Source organism: Maylandia zebra, linkage group LG18 (genome assembly GCF_041146795.1).
Source record: "Maylandia zebra isolate NMK-2024a linkage group LG18, Mzebra_GT3a, whole genome shotgun sequence".
In the NCBI taxonomy this organism is placed as follows: Eukaryota; Metazoa; Chordata; class Actinopteri; order Cichliformes; family Cichlidae; genus Maylandia; species Maylandia zebra.
In genome coordinates, this window is record NC_135184.1 from 25261587 (window position 1) to 25286603 (window position 25017).

The 25017-nt window shown below is 38.9% G+C and overlaps 2 protein-coding genes and 1 long non-coding RNA gene across 4 annotated transcripts; 2 read left to right on the forward strand and 1 right to left on the reverse strand.

Annotated features, from left to right (window-relative positions):
• The first annotated feature begins 332 nt into the window (after positions 1–332).
• On the forward strand, positions 333–10016 carry zbtb41 (zinc finger and BTB domain containing 41). Its single transcript, XM_004570472.5, has 11 exons — positions 333–616; positions 1129–2370; positions 3340–3547; positions 4729–4798; positions 6363–6510; positions 6845–6974; positions 7108–7203; positions 7373–7479; positions 7615–7720; positions 7868–7956; positions 8576–10016. The coding sequence occupies exons 2-11, from the start codon at positions 1161–1163 to the stop codon at positions 9205–9207; spliced, it is 2796 nt and encodes a 931-aa protein (XP_004570529.1). The 5' UTR covers positions 333–616; positions 1129–1160; the 3' UTR covers positions 9208–10016.
• A 959-nt stretch (positions 10017–10975) lies between these two features.
• Positions 10976–22952, reverse strand: LOC101468945 (complement factor H-related protein 1). 2 transcript variants are annotated; one of them, XM_024805981.2, is made up of 11 exons: positions 22934–22952; positions 22680–22812; positions 22410–22586; positions 21331–21510; positions 21073–21249; positions 20548–20634; positions 20345–20386; positions 20063–20224; positions 19804–19974; positions 11269–11294; positions 10976–11137 (listed from the first exon to the last, which is right to left on the reverse strand). In XM_024805981.2, the coding sequence occupies exons 2-11, from the start codon at positions 22732–22734 to the stop codon at positions 11117–11119; spliced, it is 1098 nt and encodes a 365-aa protein (XP_024661749.2). In that variant the 5' UTR covers positions 22735–22812; positions 22934–22952; the 3' UTR covers positions 10976–11116. The 2 variants fall into 2 exon arrangements, with proteins under 2 accessions (XP_024661749.2, XP_023010119.3); XM_023154351.3 differs by lacking the exons at positions 10976–11137; positions 11269–11294 and adding exons at positions 18627–18832; positions 19011–19036.
• Positions 14251–15275, forward strand: LOC111501234 (uncharacterized). Its single transcript, XR_002721438.3, has 3 exons — positions 14251–14702; positions 14810–14916; positions 15052–15275. It is a non-coding gene; the product is annotated as an uncharacterized LOC111501234 (long non-coding RNA).
• Positions 22953–25017: the final 2065 nt, after the last annotated feature.

Sequence of the window (25017 nt, forward strand, 5' to 3'; positions counted from 1 at the left end):
GGCCACAGCCTAATCGTGGATTCACATCCAGGGGCCTTCTTGCTGTGGGTCAACAGTGCCGACCATCTCACCACGATTCCACCAATATTACTTTATATTATATTTTTGTTGCAATTGGCTGGGAATTTTTACATTTTTAAAAACAAAATACTGCATTTATATGTTGTCAACGGTTTAAAAAAAATCTTAAATGTTAGCTGTCAGATAAATGTAGTTGGAAAGTAGAAAAAAAAGAAAGCCAATATGCCATTAGCTGTTGGACTACATTACCCATGATGCCGTCGTGTTATGAGCTCACGATGATAATCGACAAAAAACACCCCAGCCTTTGTTTATTTCGTCTTTGACTTTTCATGTATTATATAGAAAATGAAGTAACACGGGCATGAACTGTCGTAATTGTTGAGGTTTATTTCTCTGCTGCTTGTGTTTACGCGGATAAAAATGGACCGTTAGAGAACAAAAGCTGAAGCAGCCAATGAGCAAACGGCTTGTTTCGGTGTCTGGTGGGGCGTTACAAATATCCAGGAAATTATTATTCCTTCGTTTATTTCTCACATTTCTTATTCAAGCTGGGGGTACGCGGTCCCTTGTAAACGTGTCCCGCAACTCTTAGGTAAGACGTTTGGTTAAAATACGAGTGCGTATGAAATGATAGTTTGCAGGGTAACATCAGAGGTCGTTTGTCAACACTCTCCTCGGAGGGGGGCCCGCCCGTCACTCCGATAACACAATGTTAGGGGTCCTTGAGGTGGGGAGCGAATATGTAAATGCCCCTGTCCTGGCAGTTAACAATTTAGATTAGCAGCAGAGTTAAGTTAGCTTAATTTCACATTTAAGGCCACTGAGGCCTTTATTGTGTTGAATGCATTGTTTATAACGAATAGCAGTTTTGTGTTTCGCATTAGCACGAGAAATCTCTTAGCATCTTTTTATGTGTGGTTATGCATATGTATGACTACAGTCTCCTTTTACAGTCAGCTTTGCTGCACTGTGTTGCACTTACATACCAAACCATTTGTGCAACCTCTTGACTAACGTGCTCCTGTGAAATCTGAATAAAAAACCAAGTAGTCAGCAGCTATACATGTTCAGTCCCAGCTCTGATGACATTCCTCTTCTCTCCAGGAGGGATTCCTTGTAGACCTGCAGACACATTAATGACGAAAAAGCCTAGCACTATGCTCCGTCCCAGACGTGGCAGGCAGGCCAGTGCCAGTGGTGACGGTGTACCTCCATCCAACATCCCAACAAACTCTGAAACGTTACAGGAGTCAGCCCCACAAATGAGACATCTGATCATGTCACAGCATAGTAACAACCTCCTCAATTTCTTGAATGAGGACCGGAGCCGGCAGAAGTTCTGCGATGTGTTTGTGTCTGTAGGTGGGAAGACCTACAGTGCTCACAAGGTGGTTTTGGCCCATGGGAGCAGCTATTTCCATGCTGAGCTGTCCAAGAATCCTTCTGCTAAAACTCATGTGACTCTGGAGCACGTGGAGGACTCTGTTTTCCAGCACCTGCTCAGCTTCTTGTACACCGCTGAGTGTGTTGTTGCAGAGACAGCACTCCCAGCTCTAACTGAAGCGGCCCGATTCCTGGACATGATGGATATATTAAAGCTGTTATGTAAAGACGGTGAAGTACAACCTGTAAGTGTAATACAAACCCAGGTTGAGACAATAGCTTCTCATAAAGTGGAAACTACCTCCAATAACTCGCCAGGAGCTGATACAGAGATCAACAGTCCAGCTGATGTTCAAGGAAACCTGTTCGGTCATGATAACTCCAATCAGGGTCAATTGGCTGAGAGTGTACACACTGATGTACATCAGGAGGCCTCAAATGAGGAAGAAAAGACGACAGGTCAGGGAAGTGCTACCACACGGAGATCAGCTCGTAGGAGGAGAACACCTACTAAGTATAAAAGAAATGATGGTGAGTACAGTAGCAGTGCTCCCAAGGAAAAACAAAGCACTGCATCATCAAGGCAGCACAACAAAAACAGACTGGAAGGAAAAGGGGAAGTGAATGTGACAGCCAAGCTGGATGTGAATAAGGCATCTAAACCAGTTCAGGGTGACGATGTAATGGATATGGAAGAGGAGGAGGAAGAGAGAGGAGACGCAAATGCCGCTATTATTGCTGAGACAGCTGATGAGGCAGAGAGCCGTGCAGATCTGCAGAATTCAGATCTACAGAGGACAGAGCAGCAGGCTGCTGACAGGGTGGAGATGCATGTTGGAGCAGCAGCAGGAAGCTCTAACCAGAGTCCAGTGTATCCTGAAGGTCTGGCTCCAGTCATCATACAGAACTCCAGCAAGAAGATCCTCAAGTGCCCCAAATGTGAAAAGACGTTTGACCGTGCAGGTGGGAACCACGGAATAAGATCTAGATTATTAGTGTTATTCTTATCTTACAGGGTTAACAGATAAGACCAGAGATAATTATTTTTTGTAATGTCATTCAGTGTTTGGTCGGCACACACATATAATAGCTATAAATGCTCATCATGAATTACCACAGCCTAAGATTTGAGGGTCATTCCATAGAAGATCAGTCAAAATTGATTTTGTAAAACTTTTTGTTTATTTATCAGCGCTTTGTAACCCCAAACGTTAATAGAGATGAGTTGTAGTTTGCACTTTTTAAATTTTATTGCAGCATTTCACCCCCCATAATTTCATGGGTAAAATAAATATATATATATATACATACATACATACATACATACATACATACATACATACATACATACACCATTAACACGGCTAACCTGTTAGACAGTAAAACAAGTTATGTCATACGAAGGGTCTTCTTTTTTGTCTACATTTTCATACGAGTCTCATCTCCTGGCCATGGTTCCTTCTGTTTCATAATATTTATAATACAGTAAGTTTGTAATGTTCAGCAAGTGTTTAATATTAGATTCTGTTTAACCAAGGAAAGCAGGATTTGTGATAACACAACTAGTGTGGAAGACTATTCAACTGATTTAACCCCTTACTGATTTCCTGTTTTTTGGTATGTTTGTCACACTTAAATGTTTCAGATCATTAAACAAATGTAAATATTAGACAAAGATAACACAAGTAAATACAAGAGTTTCTAAATGAAGGTGCTTATTATTAAGGGGAAAAAATCCAAACTTACATGGCCATTGTTTATAAATAGATTTTTTTGTGGCCTCTAAACTGTCTTTAGAGAGTGCCTCTAAAAGGCATTGCTGTGTTTGTATTGTAAGTGTAAAGGGTTTTTTTCTTGTAGAGGTACGTCTGTAGTGTGTGTTTATCTTATGACCCAGATGTGTTCCTAATACAGTATAAATCATATTTCCAGGGAAATATGAGAGCCACACTCGAGTGCACACAGGCGAGAAACCTTTCCAGTGTGACATCTGTCTGCAGCGTTACTCCACCAAGTCTAACCTGACTGTACACAAGAAGAAGCACGCCAGCGACGTCCCGTTCCAGAAAAAGGAGCACAAATGTCCCTTCTGCAACAAACTCCATGCCAGCAAGAAAACCCTGGCCAAGCACGTCAGGAGGTGAGAGATGGCCATTTTACTTTGGTATTGTAATAAATTCACATAATGTTCATGGGATGATTGATGCCAGGGTAAGAAAATGGATGTAAATGTGCAAGTATAGTATGTTTGGACCACTCCCTGTCGCTCTGGTTGCAAATCATTACCAGCTCAAGATATCAGCATACATGTGTGGGAGGTATTTAGGCTTTGCTTTTTACAAAAAAGAGAAGCTATAACACTGCATCCATGTACATACAGTGTATATGGTGTGTGCAGTGCAGTGAATGATAATTCATATACACTAATAGTTAAAAATAAATCCAGAAAGATCAGCCTCGTGGTGAAGAGTCTGAGATTGGCAGTCTATCATTTTACATGTTCAGTTTCCGTGTTATTGGATTTAATATACAATTAAAATGATTGAAGCAGTGTCACCAGCACTATAGCGCTCATATTTGTAAAACTCTGGCTCTACTTAAATTCTAGTTAAGATATTATACAATACAATACAATTTGATTTATATAGCACATTTAAAAAACCACAGGTATGCCAAAGTGCTTCACAGAATGAGTTAAGAGCAATAATAAATACAAATATGAAAATACAAATAAAATATACTAACAGGCGGGTGACATAACTAACCAATAATACACCAGGCATAGTAGGCACCAGTGAAGTCTGCACACAATGCTGAAGGTTAAAACATTATAAACATTAACAAAGTGATAAAGATAAGTTCCAGTACACTAAAAATGTGGGCTCTAGGAGGCGGGGAAAGCAAGACTAAACAAATAAGTTTTTAATCGAGATTTAAAAGATTGAATTGAATCAGACGCCCGAATAGCTAGGGGGAGGTTATTCCAGAGGTAGAGTGCGACAGTGGCGAATGCGCGGTCACCTCTGGTCTTGAGCCGAGATCTAGGTCGCACCAGGAGCATTTGGCCTGCTGATCTAAGCGCTCTCCCAGGGATATAAAAGCTGAGGAGATCCGTAAGATAGCTGGGCGCGGTGTTACTTATGATTTTAAAAGTGAGCAATAAGATTTTAAAATCAATACGAAATTTAATAGGGAGCCAGTGCAGGTCGGATATTATAGTTAAGTCATTTGTGCAGCACAAACATCACACAACACCAACATCAGCTGAGCTGCTGCTGTGCTGTTGCGCTGTGTAATGAAGTATGTTCTCTTTCCTGTCAGGTTTCATCCAGACCACATCCAAGAGTTTCTTACCAAAAGGAAGAGGAAGAGTGAAAGCTGGAAATGTGCTGTGAGGACTGGTTTCAGTTTTGAAGAAATATTTATGTTATTGACAGTGATGTTAGCAAATGTATTTCTCCTGATGAGCCCACATCCATTTTTTATAATGTATTTCCAAGACTCAGTCAATCAAACAATCAGTTATTATCAAATTAAATACTTTTTAAGAACTTTATCTTTTTAACTGATAGTCTGTGGAATCAACAATAATATTAGTTCAATTCAATTTATTTGATACAGCACCAAATCACAACAACAGTCGCCTCAAGGTGCAAGAACCTACAATAACACATACAGAGAAAAACCCAACAATCATATGACCCCCTATGAGCAAGCACTTTGGCGACAGCGGGAAGGAAAAACTCCCTTTTAACAGGAAGAAACCTCCGGCAGAACCAGGCTCAGAGAAGGGCGGGGCCATCTGCTGTGACTGGTTGGGGTGAGAGAAGGAAGACAAGATAAAGACATGCTGTGGAAGAGAGACAGAGGTTAATAACAAGTATGATTCAGTGGAGAGAGGTCTGTTAATGCATAGTAAGTGAGAAAGGTGGCTGAAGAAGCAGCTGCATCATGGGAATCCCCGGCAGCCTACACCTATTGCAGAATAACTAAGGGAGGATTCAGGGTCACCTGGTCCAGCCCTAACTATATGCTTTAGCAGAAAGGAAAGTTTTAAGCCTAATCTTAAAAGTAGAGATATTGTCTGTCTCCCGAGTCCAAACTGGAAGCTGGTTCCACAGAAGAGGGGCCTGAAAACTGAAGGTTCTCCCTCCCATTATCAAATGAGTTAATTTTTCATTCTGCAGTCTGCAGCTGATGTGGTAAGATACTGATCAGACCAGAACGCACAACCCACTTGCAAACTCTTTGAACACGTTTTCCTTTCTCGTCTCTGTCATGCATTCATGCATGCAAATGTCAATAAAGTTACAGTACTTATTTTCAAGCCTTCTGCTAGGCCTACGGAGGAGGAGTGAGGATCAACAAAGATGATTTGTTTTTTAATTCATACATTTTTTTATGTGGCATGTCATTTCAAATGCAGCTTTTCAGACAGCTCAACAGGTGTCACCAAACACAAAGTGTCTGTGCCGTTTGCCACACAGTCTCTCTTGTTTGCTGCTCCAACAGTTGTTGTGTTTGAAGAGAAAAAAGTTAGTGTGTGATCGTTTTAATCTGAGAAATGGAGAAAGATGTAAGAAGGAGAGGAGAGGAAGGTGACAGATTATTTTCAAAGACAAGGACTGTTCAGCAAGTAACATTTGTTAAAATGGAAATTTACATGTTACACAACTTATTGTGAAATGTCTTTTATAAGAGACTAAATGATAATAATTTATTGCTCAGAGTTTATACAGGATGGCAGCTGTAGGCTAAACTGGATAGTTTGTGGTCTTGTGGTAAAGTTATAATAATGGATTAAGCTCATTGATCAATGTTTTCCTGTGTCAATATTTAAAGAAACTCTTTATATTAGTATATCTGTGAAATAACCAGTGTTTACACCCATGACTTTTATATGGGCTGTAATGATGAATTAATCCTACCTGTAACCTTTGAACTCTCTGTATCAGATCTGTTTCAAGACCTTCACTCGCAAACCTCATCTGGAGGAGCACATGATCCTGCACAGCCAAGACCGGCCTTTTAAATGCTCCTTCTGTGATGAATACTTTAAATCCAGGTTTGCCAGGCTGAAACACCAAGAGAAGTTCCACTTAGGTGAGAACTATTTGTTTCACTTATATATTTAAATGTATTTTTGAATCTCAGATAAGTATTTAAATAGAGAATATTCAGGAGATAAAGTTTTTGTTTTTCATGTTTTCAGACTATATTAAATCCAAACCTTTAACGTTTTTCTCCAGGTGCTTCAACTTCGTCTCATAGTCCAAAGACATGCAGACGGGTTAGTTTAGGTTAAGTTAGTGATTCTAAATTGACTGTATTTGTTCATGTGAGAGTGAATGGTTATCTGAATGTGCCAGGGTGTACTTCTGTAACCCATATTGAAGTAGCAATTGATCTACTCGATTTCGTCCTGCCTCATTTTCAGGTCCTTTCCCCTGTGAGATCTGTGGTCGTCAGTTTAATGACACCGGCAACAGGAAGAGGCACATCGAGTGCACACATGGAGGCAAAAGAAAGTGGACCTGCTTGGTTTGTGGGAAATCAGTAAGAGAAAGGTACACCTGTCTGTGCCTGTTACATTTCCCACATGGCCCGTTTTTATGTGGGAGTGCACTATGTTATACGGCAATGATTATTTATTTAAAAAAAATAGTCATAGATGATCATATTTGAGTTTCCACATCACAGGACAACCCTAAAGGAGCACTTGAGGATCCACAGTGGAGAGAAACCTCACCTCTGTAGTATTTGTGGCCAAAGTTTCCGTCACGGCAGCTCCTACAGGTGGGTCCTGTGAGATTTGGAGACGCCGTTTGGTGTTGGTGATCACAAAAGTTTCAAACTTTCTACTATGAAATTTCCCACTTGTGGGACTAATAAAGGTATCTTATGACCTTATGAACATAACTTCATAGTAGACTTGTCTTTAATGAGAAAACTGTTCCTTGGACAGGCTTCACCTCAGAGTCCACCATGATGACAAGCGATATGAGTGTGATGTTTGTGGGAAAACCTTCATACGCCACGATCACCTGACCAAACATCAGAAAATACACTCTGGTGAGCATGGAAGGGACGGCAGCGCTATTCTCTAGTTTTACTTGTTACTTTTGTGGCTTTTTCTCCGCACAGAGTCACATGGTACAGCGTAAAACACTTAAAACAGTATTTTAACTGTGCCCATTTCTATTACAGGTGAGAAAGCACACCAGTGTGAGGAGTGTGGCAAGTGCTTCAGACGCCATGATCACCTGACAGTCCACTACAGAAGTGTTCATCTGGGAGAGAAAGTCTGGCAGAAGTATGTTATACAAACCACGGGCTGGTTCTCTAGTGTAGTTGTGTTGTTGTTGTCACTTGCTTCTCTCTGCATCTCCTTTCCAGAGTAGCCTGGAGGTTTGGTAAACGTTCTCTTTGTGTGTTAATGACAGATTTTTTTTCCTCTCAGGTATAAAACTGCTGTGCATCAGTGTGAGGTCTGCAAGAAAGAATTTAAAGGAAAGTCAAGTCTAGAAATGCACTTCAGGACTCATTCAGGTAAGGAAGCAAATGAATTAGTGGAAAGTCTACATTTGCTTGAAAATACTTCCTGTATGAGAACAGAAAAGAAGTGGATCTTTAATGAGTGTTTTTAGGCTTGTTTTATTCTTTTTTTTATAAACTCTGAATCCTTTAAACATGAGCAGCTTCAACTGGAGATTATATTCTGTTTTGGATGTAGACACAGATATCTGGATGAGTAGTCATTCTTGTTCTTTGAATCTCACTTTAAGCCCCGTGGATGTGTCTGTAAGCTCCGCGCTCACCGTCTCATGATAAAACTTAAGTCACTTTGACACAAACAGATCTGAGCAGACTCCTGGATGCAGAAACTATAACAAGACCACTAACTGCTGCTGACAGCTGTGCATTCGTTGTTTAACAGTTTCATTTGTATGAGCTGTGTCGAGTAGACAACATTTAGAAGAACCATGAAATAAAGACTTTTTGGGTTTGGAGAAGTGATAACAAAAGACGCCTCTACAAACAGTCGGGGGGTCTTGAAAGCCTGACAGTCAGTGTTCTGATGCAGGGTCCATCAGGACAGAAGATGATTATTATTAAATTAAAGGTGCCGTAGACGTGAATGTCTGTCTTTCTGTGTTATGTGTAACAGGTGAGAAACCGCACAGATGTCCCGAGTGCCATCAGACATTTCGGATCAAGAAGACTTTGACGAAGCACATGGTGATTCACTCAGACGTCCGTCCCTTTAACTGTCCCCACTGCAGCGCCACTTTTAAAAGAAAAGACAAGCTCAAGTACCACGTCGACCACGTGCACAGCACGCGCTTTGCCGAGCAGCCCCTCAGCTCGATCGGTGAAGAAAAAATAGTGTCGGTTACTTTTGAGGAAAGCTCAAAGACGTACCATGCCGAGCCCAAGTCGAGCCACCAAACCAGCCCCGCTCCTACAAACGTGTGCGTTCCCGTCACTTTAGTTCCCATCCAGATGGCTGGAGGAGCGCAGGGCGACTTGACCATTCACAGGCCTCCACCTCACTCCTCACAGACTCACACAGTCATTAGCTTGCAGACTCAAGGACAGCAGCAAAACTCTGGCTACCAGGCTACGGACATGGCCTTCTTAGAGAAGTACACCCTCACACCTCAACCGGGCAACATCGTCCACCCCGTGAGGTCGGATCAGATGCTGGACCACCGAGAGCAGTCCTACCTGGGAACGCTGCTTGGACTCGATTCATCTTCCTCTGTGCAGAACTTGGCCACCTCTGATCATGCCCACTGACGCTCCTTGGCAAAAAACTGGAGCTTAAAGGCAAAGCGCAACAAACTTGGCACAGAAATCATGTAGGGAGAACCAAAGACGTAGTCACCTCTGCAGTGTGTTTGTATTTTAACATGGCGGTGACTCGCAGTCAGACTCACGTGCCATCTAAACTTAGGACAAAAAAAATAAATCCAACCAGATTTTGATGGATTTGTGTGACATGTTTAAGATTAAAAACCTGTAAATTGAATTTAAACTTAAAAAAAGACATTCTGGTAATAATGAAACATTTTTAAACATTACTTTAGCAAGTCCAAGTCTAGGCAGGATTTTTTGCTGTCACTGAAGTGTTTACCGTTTCATATCAGAGTTTTTATTAGCACGGTCACTGTCATTTTTAACGGATTCATTTTAAAATGAATGATGAGATTTTTGATAGACAAATCATGTAATTATTTTTAGTACAAACAGTTTGCCGGTTCTAACTTCTAATAATTAATGCTGGTTCACCAAATACATAATAAACTTCTAATAAAAATAATAATCGCTGGTGGTTAGAGGAATTCTAAACTGTGACTGCAGTATACATGTGTGCAATTTGTCAAAAACAAGCACAATGATTTCTTTTTAAAAACTTGATGTAGTTTTATGATTTAGAGTAATGTAGGTGAAAGGGAGAGCTTTCAGCCACTTGTGAGCTTGAACAGCTGTAGGTGTGAATAACCTTTGTTGTTTAGCTTTAGTTACACATCTGGTTTTAAGTTGAGATGTTTCATGAACAAATTTCAAGCTTGTTAAATAAAGTAAAACAAGTGTACAATGAATAACATATAATGACTCTTTATTTGAGGGCAATAATTAGGCATACACTGCATTTCTTTTACAGATGAAGACTCACCAACAGACAAGTCTTTTTAAAGATAAGTTTTCAGTTAATATCTCTTTGGAAATCACCTGGTTGGTGCAAATATACCCCTGACCTCCTTCAGTTCCTCGGATGTCCGTAAACATCTGGGAACCTGAGGAGACCAGCAGCTGGAACCTCTGGGAGATTTGTCTGATATAAGATTCTAGCTGTGTTGCGTCTTTGTCTTTGGTTTTGTCTCAAATATTTCCCTTCAGTTAAACTGCAGGCAAATTCAGCACCCAGACTCCTGCACTACAAAGTGATGCTGTAAAGATGGTGCAGGATGCAGTTTAGTGTTGTCCTGTTGAAATATGCAAGGCCTTCCTTGCATATTTAAAAAGCGCTATACAAATACAGGCCATTTACCATTTACCTTCCCAGAAAAAGACCTATTCTGGGTGGGAGCATAAACCGCACTAAAACCTGTACATATGCAATGTTTTTGTGTTTTCAATGCTGTACAGTCATGTGAAAAAAAGAGTCTTCAGAGCACTATGTGGTTCTGTGAAGTACATCTATCAAAGCAGAGGTTTTGGCTTTTTGCAGGTCTAGAGCATTCAGGTGTGTGTTAACAGGAAGGCAACAGCGTGGTTTTTATAACATTACCGTAGGTGAATGTTGAAAAAGATTCACTGCATATGAGTGTAATGAAATGTGCAATAATCTTAATAATACACTTGTTTTGATATTTGGGAAATAATTGTGTTTTTAAACAGTAAAGAAAAGAAGAAGAAGGATTACTTCTTCTCATTTCTTTACTGTTTCCTATAACTTTGGTCACAATTTGAGAACTGATTGATTTTAAATCGATGCTCTTCAGATATAAACACTAAAAACAAGAACAGTAAAGAGCAGCAGGAGTCTTTATGAGGAGGAGACTTTATTCAGTTCAGCTGTGTTTTTGTTTCATATATGGGCACACAAACCATTTTCTCTCACACTCTCAAAGATGAAAATGATGATGTGATCATATGTCAGGCGTGTCCTCTAAAAGCTCCAGGGTGCTGAGGAAATCCTCAGCTACAGCTGTGCTTTGCACCTCTGGTTAGAAGAAAATATGTTTTATGAATAAATTACGAGTGTAAAAAAATCAAGTTGTGATTCTGCATTTAAGCATCTTTAAATGACAGATCAGAGCAATAACAGCATTTCTTTTAAAGAGGAACACTCACCACTGCATGTTCCACCCAGTTACAACCTGTAAACAGTGATGCAGAAGCTCAGTGTGAACACTTCAGTTACTTAACATTTGCAGATGAGGTGTGTTCAGTTTTCTACATGTCTACAAGCTGCTGACAGTTTTTATCAGGTTTAATATTTTGTTTAATCGACTTTACTGGGATACTATTTAAATCACTGCATGAGGCAGAAGTTTCTATAGAAGTGGATATGGTTGTTTACTAAATAGTCCCCTGTGTTTACACGAGGCACAAAGTAAACAACATATTTATCAGCCTCATTAAAGGTGATCACACAGTAAACTCTGTTTAAAGCCTTTCTGCATATGTTAAAACCTTAAAGAGGAATTATAGATTTGATCAACTGGTCCCTAAATGCAATTCACACTCTCCTTTCAATGAGAAGCCTGGGCTCGGGTGAGCCCGAGTGTCCTGGAGGGACGTTCCCCGCCGGATACACGATGGATGGGTGGAGGAACTAGAGGGTCGTGTGCCTGGCGGGACTGTCGATTGAGGACATTGAAGACATCTACCTTTTCGGAAGCATGATAACGGGGTTCTTGCTGATCGGAGCTGGCTTGGCCCTAGCTTATCGGAAATTGAAGAAAGCGGAAATGGCTGATCAAAACCCCACAAGGCTGCCCGCTGTGATTGAAACCGTGGCACAAGTTGTGACTTCTCAAAATGTGCTCATCAAACGCAGCATGGATAAGATCAAGAGAAGCTTGATGCTGTTGTGGGCACTTAGAGTCTACAGCCTACCACACCATCTTCAGATATAGCTGCACACATAGAGATGTTTCCCCCACGTTGTCCAGGGACTTGGATGGTAGCCCTTTGTCCAATAAGGTTACGTCCTCTGCGTCTAGTTTTTGCCAGATTGAAACCGGCCGCATCAACAAAAATATACTTGTGATGATTCACAGCAGCGTCCAGCTCCATCACCCACTAAAATCATAATTTAGTTAGTTTTTTTAGCCGCATGTCATTCCTTGCCCTGACCATTTCCACCACAGCCAACTCCTGCTGGTCAGTCAAAACACGTGGGCGACCACCACCAGGTTGTCTCCTGTTAATTCTGAGAACAATCATATACTGTGAATATTGAAGTATTACAAATTACATTACTGTAAACTGACAATTACATGTTGTTCATCTATACAATAGAGTACTATATTTTAGAAGTGAAGTTGCTATAGCAGACATATCGGTTTTCTTGGTGAAAAGTTCTGATGATCGAGCTGACAGTTGACCTTTGTAAATTAGGCTGTACCAACCTGGCAGCCTCAGCCATGGTAAAGCCTCTGTTAACCACATGGTCAACAATGATGGCCCGGACTTCATTAGAGATGATGGTGCGTTGTCTTCTGCCTACATTTCTCTGAAGACCACCTCTCTGTCGAGGAGCACCACCACCTCTTCGATGAAGGTTTCCTCTCCCTACGAGTCTATCCTGCTCCATATTTGAACAGTGCAAAGTCTCAAACACAGTTCTACTTATATGGTAACTAATTGTGATCATCAAGGGGAAACAATTAGCAATTATAGTGTTTCTAGATTGAAAGCTCTTGCAGCAATGTGTAACTTATGTGTAACTTACAAATGACCAGACAACAATCAGTCAAGTTGAAAATCCATGGACATAATGAAGAATTCATTGATTAAACATTAAGATCAGTTGAATTAAATGACAGACAAATGTATTAAACTGAATAATAAGAGATGCAAATCAAAAATTTTATAGTGATAACATTATGAAAGGCAGTAACTGTGAACGAAACATTTATTTAGATGAAACACTTATTTTGTGTAGTGAAAAGGATATTTTGTCATTATGTGTATTGTACTAACACAATTGAAAATATGCTGAAATGTTTGAAAAAGGAGCACTTTTGATGATCTGTTGTGATATAAGTACTAAGAGTTTTGAAAATGTACCAATTGCTTGTGAAAACTGCGCCAAACCAATAAAAAAAAACTGCAGCACAGGTTCTCGCCTGTGGAATACAACTTTTAAAAACAAAAACAAAAAAAACTATATACTAATAGGTTAGTTTACACTAATATATAATATGTATTGTTGCTGTCAAACAAATGTTTAATCAGATTCATCACAGGGTTACTGTGGATTCATTTTGATTAATCACGATTAAATATCATTCAATGCATCATTCATGCAGTTTCTTGCAATCCACTTGGCAATTGTGTCAGTCAATATTTCCGAGGTAGACTTACTGAGTCCCCGATGCTCCGTGAGTGGTTTGTAGCAAGCTGAGTGACGCGTTAACCAAAGTCCTAGCAGCATCCCCGGCTAACGTATGCTTTGCGTCAATGTGATATTTTAAGCTGGAGGTGCTTTAGTGAAAAGAAAATTCCTTCTTGCACAATGTGCATAATAATACTTTACGTTGGTCGACTGTTCCGTCTTGTTATTTTTTTAATACTCAAATTTCCCATCGAGAGGGCCAATGTGTGTTCATCATTTTCCATATTGAGTTGATTGGTTCAGCTGCCCGTCACTACTAGATCAACTGCCCATTTGCGCATGTGCGAAGGTAACTCTGTTTGGACAAACTGCCCGAAAGGCGTTGACAGAAACATTTCAGGAATTTTGAGTCATTCTGCACTCCAGATGCGTTAATTTTGACAGGACTAAAATAAAGACAAATGAATGCACAAAGACTCATATTTTTTTTACTCCTGTTGTCTCATTTACTGTGAATATTTAGTCCTTCTGACCGTGAGACGCAGTCATTGTCAAGAAAACACTTCAGTATTTCACTTTTATATGGCAGAAAAAGTCCATGTTTATTCATTTGATCCTGAATTTCTCAGAAAATGTTTTGGATAAATTCTATGAGGTTGTTTACAGATCCCAGATTTCAAAGAGACTTCCCGGATTGCTGTAATCAGAGGTCACCATTACGAAACATCAAACATGTAGAAGCACAGGTTTTCTGGTTAATGTGTGTTTGATTTAAAATCAGAGTTTCTCTGATTGTCAGCTAGATCTCTACAAGCTCTGTGTTTTTGTTAAGAAACAGATATCAGGGAAAATGAGGGAAAATATAAGAAAGCACAGTTAGATTCTCCTTTACTTGAGTTTACAGCATCCCAACAGGTTTGGCGTGGCTGCCTAGCAACTAAAAATGTTTCCAGGTGTATAGTAAGAACATTTGTTTTTACCAAATTCATATGAGGCGGAAGGATTTGGCAAAATCTGTGTTTTTCCCATTTTTCAGAAAGAAGACTTTAAGGTGCGCCAAACTGAACATTTATAAAATCATCATACCAGAGTAACTGGAACATGGCTGGAAATGTTCTCATCACAGGACAACCTTAAAGGAGCACTTGATGATTCAGGGTGGAGAGAAACCTGACCTCTGTGGTATCTGTGGCTGATGTTTCCATAATGACAGCTGCTACAGGTGAGTCCAGTGACTTTTGGAGAGGCTTGATGATGACAAAAGTTTCAAACTCTCAATTATTAATATGCCGTTTTTATAGCTATAGTTCTCTATATTGGCTTGGACAGGCTTCACCTCAGAGTCCACCATGATGACGAGCGGTATGAGTGTGATGTTTGTGGGAAAACCTTCATACGCCACGATCACCTGACCAAACATCAGAAAATACACTCTGGTGAGCATGGAAGGGACGGCAGTGCTATTCTCTAGTTTTACTTGTTACTTTCGTGGCTTTGCCTCCACACAGTCACATGGTACAGCGTTAAAACACTTAAAAACAGTATTTTAACTGTACCCATTTCTATTACAGGTGAGAAAGCACACCAGTGTGAGGAGTGTGGCAAGTGCATTAGATGCCATGATCACCTGACAGTCCACTACAGAAGTGTTCATCTGGGAGAGAAAGTCTGGCAGAAGTATGTTATACAAACCACGGGCTGGTTCTCTAGTGCAGTGGTGTTGTTGTTGTCACCGGCTTCTCTCTCTCCTTTCCAGAGTAGCCTGTAACTTTGGCAAGTGTTGTTTTCTTTTGTTGTCTGCATAAATAAATACTGCAGAAAGTTGCTGTGCATCAGTGTGAGGTCTGCATGAAAGAATTTAAAGGAAAGTCAAGTCTAGAAATGCACTTTAGGACTCACTCAGGTAAGGAAGCAAAGGAAATAGTGTAAAGTGTCGAACTGTCAGATATGTCTGGGCTCGTCTGGTTGTGCACGATGGGGAAGTAAACACATGGCATTGTTATGAAGCTTATGAATAAGTTGAATAAGGAAAATCTGTAATGAGTGATCTATCTGCTTTTGTGGGTGTTAGGCTGCTTTTTTTTAAATTTGTTGGTCATACATACACTGCATCTGGAAAGTATTCATAGTATTTCACGTGGATGTATAGATGTAGCGATACCGAATAACAGCAACATCAGGAAGAAGGAACACGAGAAGCTGGAGAAGTACCAAGGGCTCAGAGAAGAGCTTGAGAAGATGTGGAGGGTGAAGGTAACAGTTGCCCCAGTGGTAATCGGAGCACTAGGTGTGGTGGCTCCAGCAGATCCCAGGAACAACATCCGAGATCTTTGTCCAGAAGAGGGCAGTCCTAGAAACAGTTAAGACGCTGCGCAGGACCTTTAAGCTCCCAGGCCTCTGTTAGAAGACCCGAGCTTGAAGGATAGACCGCCCGCAGGGCGAGAGGTGAATTTTTTTATTTATATGCACATATACATATATATATATGTGTGTGTATATATATATATATATATATATATATACACACACATATATATATATATACAGATATACATATATATATATATGTGTGTATATGTATGTATATATATATATATATACACACACACACACACACACACACACACACACACACACACACACACACACACACACACACACACACAGTACGATAAAATGTTTAAGAACCTTTTTTAAACATTCAGAAAGTGTTTTGATAATTGGGAAATTATTCAGTTTTTAACCCTTTAAGACCTACCATAGAACAAAGTCCGCCAGAGCTTATATTATATTTTTAAATGCTGTAGTGCAATTTTTGGGAGCATTTCAAGTTGCTATACATCAATACAACCATTATATATATTATATATATATATATAAAAACACCCAGCACGCCCCTGCGGGCGGTTTATCCTTTAAGCTCGGGTCCTCTACCAGAGGCCTGGGAGCTTGAGGGTCCTGCGCAGTATGTTGGCTGTTCCCAGGACTGCGCTCTTCTGGACATCTTCCACATCCTCTCGAGCTCTTCTCTGAGCCCTTGGCATTTCTCCAGCTTCTCGTGTTCCTTCTTCCTGATATTGCTGTCATTCGGAACAGCTACATCGATCACTACGGCCGTCTTCTTCTGTTTGTCTACCACCACTATGTCCGGTTGGTTAGCCACCACCATTTTGTCCGTCTGTATCTGGAAGTCCCACAGGATCTTAGCTCGGTCATTCTCCACCACCCTTGGGGGCATCTCCCATTTTGACCTCGGGACTTCCAGGTTATACTCGGCACAGATGTTCCTGTACACTATGCCGGCCACTTGGTTATGGCGTTCCATGTATGCCTTGCCTGCTAGCATCTTGCACCCTGCTGTTATGTGCTGGATTGTCTCTGGGGCATCTTTACACAGCCTGCACCTGGGGTCTTGCCTGGTGTGATAGACCCCAGCCTCTATGGAGCTTGTACTCAGAGCTTGTTCTAATAATAGAGAAATTTAAGAGGCTTATCCCTCAAAACTGTAAATACAAAAAAGTTGCTCAAAATAGTTTCCTCCCACAGGAAATTTATTTTGAGTGTCTTCATAGTTTTATTTTTGAAATACACCAATTTTTATATACTGCAGGAAAAACGAAAATAAATATTATACTGCAAATTTGCAAAAAAGCAGCATATGCATCAAAATAAACTATTTCCAGCAGTGCAATATGAGTCCTAAGCATCCCAGAAACGACACAGAAAGTCATAAAGTCAAAGATAACTTTTAAAAACACCAGTATAGACTCATGAGGCCCTGATGGTAAAAAACTACATTTCCGCGAAAATGACGTCACTTCCGGTTTCGGGCAGGTAATGGCGGACATGCAAAAGTTTGCACTGATGTCTATTCCAATGTAGGAAGTGTTACAAACAGCTGATCGGATCGGCAAAGCGTGTTTCTGGAATATTATGTTTTTGTTGCTGCAAGCGCTTTTTCTGCAGTTTTTGCAAAGCTATATGTGGAAGGAAACTGTGACCTAGGACAAGCTGATGGCATAAGATGTAAGCACAACTCCTCCGGTTTCATATGCAAAAAAAATTATTGCGCTAGCTTAAGTGGTTGCAGTGCTACCAGGATTTAAAAATAGTTACGCAAAACAGAGCGTGCCCGCTCCGACCGGCTTTAAAGGGTTAAAAACAGTAAAGAAATAAAAACAAAGTTATTATTTTTATGAGGCTTTTCCCGTAACTTTGGTCAGAACTGTTTGACAATTCGATAGTTTAAACATTCTTCACATTTGTAAAAAGTGATGAAGTTTTTCTCAAACGTTTTGCCATGATCTATAAATCAAAACTGCAAAAACAAACAAACGGCAAAAAGAAATGTGTGAGTTTGTAGGTGTATGACTGTCTGGAGGCTCCAGAAAAGAAAACCACATGTGAGAACTTTCAGCAACTTGTCACCCTGAAAAGGAACACCCTGAAATCAAGAGCAGCAGGAGTAATGATAGTAAATACTGAGACTTTATTCAGTTCACTGGTGTTTGTTTCATATATGAGCACACAAATCATTTTCTCTCACACTCTCCAAGATGACAATGAAGATGTGATGATGTGATCATATGTCAGGTGTCTCCTTTAAAAGCTCCAAGGTGGTGATCAAATCCTCAGCTACAGATGTGCTTTGCACCTCTGGTTAGAAGAAAATATATTTTGTGAATAAATTACAAGTGTAAAAACAAAAAACAAGAAAACACCCCCCCCCCCCCCAAAAAAAAACAAACAAACAAAAAACCAAGATGTGTTTCTTCATATGAAAGCTCTTTAAATGACAGATCAGAGCAATAACAGCATTTCTTTCAAAGAGGAACACTCACCACTGCATGCTCTGCCCAGTTACAACCTGTACACAGTGATGCAGAGGCTCAGTGTGAACACTTCAGTTACTTAACATTTGCAGATGAGGTGTGTTCAGTTTTCTACATGTCTACAAGTTTCTACAAAGTTTCTATGGAAGTGGATATGTTTGTTTACAAAATAGTCCCCTGGTTACATAAGCATGTATGAGTAAATATTTCTAAGCATAAATGACAATCCATTATATAAACCTGACAACAGCTAGGTTTAAATCAGTGCTCTTCAGATACTAAACAAATAAAACACACACACAAAGCAGGAGCAGTTTTGATGGTAAAATCTGAGACTTTATTCAGTTTGGTGGTGTTTGTGTCTCAAATAAGAGCACACAAACCATTTTCTCTTAAATTTTTGAAGATGAAAATGAAAAGCTAACACAGGCTGTGACGATACGATCATAAGTCAGGTTCCTCCTGTAAAAGCTCCAAAGTGGTGAGCAAATCCTCAGCTACAGGTTTAGTCACACAATCCCTGGTTAGAAGAACAGATGTTTTATGAATAAATGACAAATATAATTTTAAAATGTAAAAACAAAGGAGAAAATAACGAAAGTGTGAAAACTAAGTATAAAAGTCAAGATGTCATTCTTCAATTGAAACATCGTTAAATCAGAGCAATAACAGCATTTCTTTTAAAGAGGAACACTCACCGCTGCATGCTCTGCCCAGTTACAACCTGTAAACAGTGATGCAGAAGCTCAGTGTGAACACTTCAGTTACTTAACATTTGCAGATGAGGTGTGTTCAGTTTTCTACATGTCTACAAGCTGCTGGCAGTTTTTTATCAGGTTTGATAATTTGTTTAATCGACTTTACTGGGATACTGTTTAAATCACTGCATGAGGCAGAAGTTTCTATAGAAGTGGATATGGTTGTTTACTAAATAGTCCCGTGTGTTTACACGAGGCACAAAGTAAACAACATATTTATCAGCCTCATTAAAGGTGATCACACAGTAAACGCTGTTTAAAGCTTTCCTGTGTATGTTAAAGAAATACATATTCATCGGGTCTATAAGATCTATTGTGTATATCTGTTACTCATTTTAATAATTTCCACATCACAGGCATTAGTGCAGGGAAAGGGAAGCTGTCAGGGCGGCAGCATACACTACAAGGTGTGACAGGTGCCTGTGCAGTACTTCTGGTGACAAGTAATGAAGGCAACAACGAATCAGTGAATCAGCAGAGTTGCTGCAGTTTTTTTCTGTGTGTTTAAAGGAGTTTAAAGTTGTAAAAGCTTGGTTGGATATGACGACACACAGAGACATTAAGTGCTTTTAAAATGTAGTTGTTATTAAAACGATTCATGTTCAGTTGTTTTATTTATTTCAAAGTTTTCTTTCTTATAGGTAATAAAAACGTGTTAACATGTAGGCAACACAGCACTGAAAACTCTTTTCTGACTGACACGTTCAAACATAGAGTTTACAGTAATACTTACATTCAGTTGCCTCCACTCTTCCATTGATGCATCGAACCTTAGAATAATGTTCTAACGACCAGCTGTGTGGTTTCACACACTCCACTCTCTCTTCCTCACCATTTTCTATGTGCACAGTTCCCACAGATATGTATGCAGGATTGTCATTGGTGTTGACAGCACAGAAGTTAGCTGGACACAAGAAACAACCATTAAATTAAAATTTCTCCCCAACGCTTTAAGAGATCCTTAAAAATGATTATCATTGATGTGTTTATACCTCTGCACTCAGGTAAGTCTGACCACATGCCACTGCTGATACACTTCACTCTTTCTGGACCCACTAATCTGTACAAACGTTGGCATCGGTATATCAAATAGTATCGTGAAGTTTGCTGAGCAACAGCATTTTCAATAACAGGGAAGTTTCCGCAACTTTGAACTGAAATGAAAACGCAGGAATATTTCTGAAAACATACCAAACTGTCGCTGAGGTAATGCACTTAACATTCTGATTGGTCAGCATGAATAAATTCAAGGAGAAAATAATGTACTTATTTACTTGTTGTATAACGAAGACGTGTGTCTCTCTCATTTGAAGATCCTGAAAGATACAAAACAGTTATTTTGCTTTGAGATTAGGCCAATTTGAACATTTTCTCTATTATTATTTTATAAAGTTTGTCAGTCATTTTTATGTTAACAAGGTATTCATGCTAGAGAACTTTTAACCCCCACTGAGACATAATGTAAATCATAACCTACCTCCATGTCCTGGCTGTATCACACTGCCGTCTCCTGTTTCTGTAACTGTTGATTCATTATGTTCACCACCTGGTCTGGTTTCAATCTCTGTCAGAGAGACAGAAAATACATCACATATTCTACACACACTACATATGCATCCAAGAACTTTTACTGCTCAAAAACACCCAAAAATAAAAGGATAAAGTCACTGTAATATGTATTAAATATCTGTTTTTTTTTGTATTTTTGTATTTTATTAAATTTCACTATGAACAGCAGAAAAGACTGTAAACAGACACTGACAGTCCACTTCCTGTTTAAACGTGCATCATTTGTAGACTGTAAACTTCGATTGATTGCAGACTACTTATTATTTTTTATTTATTATATTTCTGACCACCTGATCATTCACTAAACATTCTCATTCATTTGTGCACTGATACAAGTGTCATGTAATCAGTTGTATTTAAACTTACTGTGGATTATTGCCAATTCATAAAAAGTAAATACATAAATGCAGATCTCAGTAAACAGTCAGCTTACTGCATGTTGGCACTGCTGTCCAGTTTCCCTGTATACAAACAGATTTCTCGGTGTGTGCAGTGTATCTGTCTTCACACTCATACTGCACTTCTGAACCTGCTGCAAACACTTCCTGGTATCCATGAATGATGACTGCATGGGGGATTTTAGGAGGTGCACTGCATGCACTCATACTTCCTGTAAAAATAAAAAGTCATGAATAGAAGCAGAAAAAAAGTGTTGAACAGCTAACTGGAGTCAAACATGTGGCAGACTTACTCTCACAGACTGGTGCAGAGGACCATTTTCCATTTCCACAGGTAGTGGTGTTGATCTGGTTTTGGTGCTCAAATCCTCCATCGCATGTTATCGTTAGTGTACTTCCATCCTCATACCAGCTGTTTGAGTTTTCAGGGTACTTTCCATTGGGAATAGTTGGTGGAAGGCAGCTGCTTTCATCTGTGGAAGAACAGACCAGAGTCACCATCAACACTTTGAGATTTCACAGAGTAACTTTTACATTCATAATTAAAACTTTCTGACTGCGAACAGCAACATGTCGCATTAAACGTTGTGAAGAGTTAATTCAAGGAATTACTGGAAGAAAGTTTTTTTTAATTGTTCCTTTAAATCTGAGGAAAACCAGACAAAAGTCACCATCAACAGTTTAACAATATTAACTGTTGGGGTTCAGGGTTAGTGTAAGTGTTCATAAAAGTCACGATCAATGACAAATTCCCATCTTAACCATGAAGACAAGCAACATGTATTTTCTTTTTAATTATAATTTATGTTTTATTGGTTTTCTTATTTATACAACATGAACAACAATACAACTTAATCACAGTGGAGGGGAAAAAAACAAAACAAAACAAATCAAAACAACAACAAAAAAAGAACAAACAGACCAAAACAAAACAAAAAACCTAACAAACACGTATTTTCTTGGAAGAAATGCAATTTTCTTTTATTCGTGGCAGAATGATTCTTGACAGGCTTGGACTTCTGTGATTTGTGGTATTTAACTTTAAAACTCCACAAACAGCAAAATGTGTCCCTGCATGAACGGTTAATTCAAAGAGAATTAGGAGTCCCAAACTCTGATTTGTATGTCCTGTACCTCATAATATTATTTTTTATTTAGTTTATAACTTTTTTAGAGTTAAAATGAAAGCTTCACCATCCTGACATAAGATTGAACATTGTCTTTATTTGCTGATCAGTCTGATTTTTAGCTTATTTCTTATGTTTTGAGACAACTGATTACACAATCTTTTAATAATATATATATATATATTTATTTAAGTTTTTAAGCACATTTACCATTCCCAGTATAGACATATATATGTAACACTTACCTATGCATTGTGGTTCATGAGACCATTGCCCATGTTCACAGGTACTGGTTGCCCACCAACCCTCCACTACAGGTTTATATCCGTTATCACAGGAATAAGTGATCATGGTTCTGTCAGAGTAAGTCTCTTGTTCGGGGATAAAATAACCATGAAGCCTGGGAGCGTCACAGCGCTGTGCTGAAATACAATAAAAACAAACAAACAAGCCCCATAAAAACGCACATTAGATATATAACCAACAACTTCAAATAAATAAATAAATGTCCTCACCGAGAAGCACTCCAGGAAATAAAATCAGGACAAATCCAAGAGACCTGAGACACATTTTGCAGGAATTAATTCACAAAGCAGAGCAGAGTAGAACCTTGTTCTTCTGAACCAGTTAATAATTAGTCATCAAAGCCTAAAAGTTGGGAAACAGTAAACAAACGGCTGAGTAATTCTGGTTGCTGTTGAAATCAATTCACAAATAGACACTGCGTGCACATTTTATAAATGTATAAAGCTTAAATTGGGGTCCTTACAAATGCACACAAAGTACGCAGACACACATTTTGTACACATAGTGAACGTTAAGAAAACACCGCTCAGTTGGAACTGCTTGTATTTATTTCTTTCCTCCTGCATTTGTCAGATAATGTTTTTGTACAAAAATCTATGAGGTTATTTACAGTCCAGATTTCAAACTGACTTCCCGGACAGCCGTAATCAGAGTTCAACATTGTGAAACATCAAACAGCAGCCACGTCAACGCACAGACGTTCAGCAAAGACTGAATCCTAAAGCCAGAAACAAAACAAGCAAAAAGGATGTTGACTGTGTTCAGTAATATTGTTATCATGATATTTGTTTTGCGGTGAAAGATTCAGTTCTTATTGATCCTTGCATGCTCTCTATATTTTCTTTTGAGGGACATGTGTTGGGTAGATTGAAGTAAAATTAAGTAAAAGGACAGCTGTTTAAAAAAACAAAATAGTAATGGATGAATTACATATGAGTTTTAGTTTCCTACTATTCTCACTCTATTGACAGCTGGCTGAGAGCTCGGAGCTTTCTCTGGATAAATGTGACATCTCAGGGGAATCACAGGACAGCAGTTTATATAAATTGTTAGATCCTGACACATCGCTATGCTGATGAATATAGGCTTTGTTACAGCGTCTTAAAACCTGTGCATCATTTTTATTAATTACTATTAGTTTGTTGTCAGCGTGCTCTGCAAGGCTGCCGGTGTTTATTAAATTCAGTATTACATATTAAAAGAATCCAACATTAATCTTGTGAAGTGTGTTTGAGTCTAATTCAGGGATGTCAAACTCATCTTACATTATGTGGCACTATAGCCCACTGATCTAAAGTGGGCTCGACCAGTGAAACTGTCCATCGGTGAAAATAAGTTTAGTTAAAAATCAAAGCACTGAGACGTCGTAAGAAAGAAAAACAAACGACTATTTGAACAGTACAACTAAGTTTTTCCACATAATAAAAAAATGCTGCTGTAATGAAATAAATATTTCAGTGATACTCTTTGAGCATAAATTGGAATAAATAAATGTGTAAAATGACCAAAGAAAATTGGCTGATTAAATTAGCTCGTTGCCCAGATTGTGCAGTAATTATAAAACAAGAACGTTTCTGTGAATTCAAAGAAATTGTCCTATTTCTATGGGCTCAAAATGTGGTCATAAATATTTTGTACTTGTAAAAAAGATTTGTATGTGTAAAAAAGATTTGTATGTGTAAAAAAGATTTGTGTGCGTAAAAAAGATTTGTATGTGTAAAAAGAATTTGTGTGTGCGTAAAAAAGATTTGTATGTGTAAAAAAGATTTGTGTGTGCGTAAAAAAGATTTGTATGTGTAAAAAAGATTTGTATGTGTAAAAAAGATTTGTGTGTGCGTAAAAAAGATTTGTATGTGTAAAAAGAATTTGTGTGTGCGTAAAAAAGATTTGTATGTGTAAAAAAGATTTGTGTGTGCGTAAAAAAGATTTGTATGTGTAAAAAAGATTTGTATGTGTAAAAAAGATTTGTGTGTGTAAAAAAGATTTGTGTGTGCGTAAAAAAGATTTGTATGTGTAAAACAGATTTGTGTGTGCGTAAAAAAGATTTGTATGTGTGTAAAAAAGATTTGTGTGTGTGTAAAAAAGATTTGTATGTGTAAAAAAGATTTGTGTGTGTAAAAAAGATTTGTGTGTGCGTAAAAAAGATTTGTGTGTGCGTAAAAAAGATTTGTATGTGTAAAACAGATTTGTGTGTGCGTAAAAAAGATTTGTATGTGTAAAAAAGATTTGTGTGTGGACTTAGAAAAAAACCCCCTGCAAGTTACAAGTACGGATTTTGACCCTATTTTTCTTCCTTTCATCTGATTGGTCAATGTCATGTCAATCACAAATGTAACAATCCAATCAGAGAACAGATGGGTTTGGCTGTCGAGGGGCGCTTTTTTTGAACTGCAGGTCTTTGAAGGGAATAAATGCCCTTTTACATGCCAACCCAGCGTTTTCCGGACCGCGGGGTGGGGGCGGGCAGTGTTTTGGAAATGACAGTCTTCATTACAAAGCTTTCTTCGTTATGAATTAGCATACATGTTTTTATTGAACATTTGAAGA

Bases quoted from the DNA above. Each gene is read 5' to 3' on its own strand.
- zbtb41 (XM_004570472.5), top strand. From the start codon at position 1,161: ATGACGAAAAAGCCTAGCACTATGCTCCGTCCCAGACGTGGCAGGCAG. The intron at 7,480-7,614 runs GTGAGCATGGAA...TTTCTATTACAG, and splicing joins ACATCAGAAAATACACTCTG to GTGAGAAAGCACACCAGTGT. The intron at 7,957-8,575 runs GTAAGGAAGCAA...TATGTGTAACAG, and splicing joins GCACTTCAGGACTCATTCAG to GTGAGAAACCGCACAGATGT.
- LOC101468945 (XM_024805981.2), bottom strand. From the start codon at position 22,734: ATGTGTCTCAGGTCTCTTGGATTTGTCCTGATTTTATTTCCTGGAGTG. The intron at 20,635-21,072 runs GTAAGCTGACTG...TCTCTCTGACAG, and splicing joins GACAGCAGTGCCAACATGCA to AGATTGAAACCAGACCAGGT. The intron at 11,138-11,268 runs GTGAGTGTTCCT...TCTTCTAACCAG, and splicing joins ACTGGGTGGAACATGCAGTG to AGGTGCAAAGCACAGCTGTA.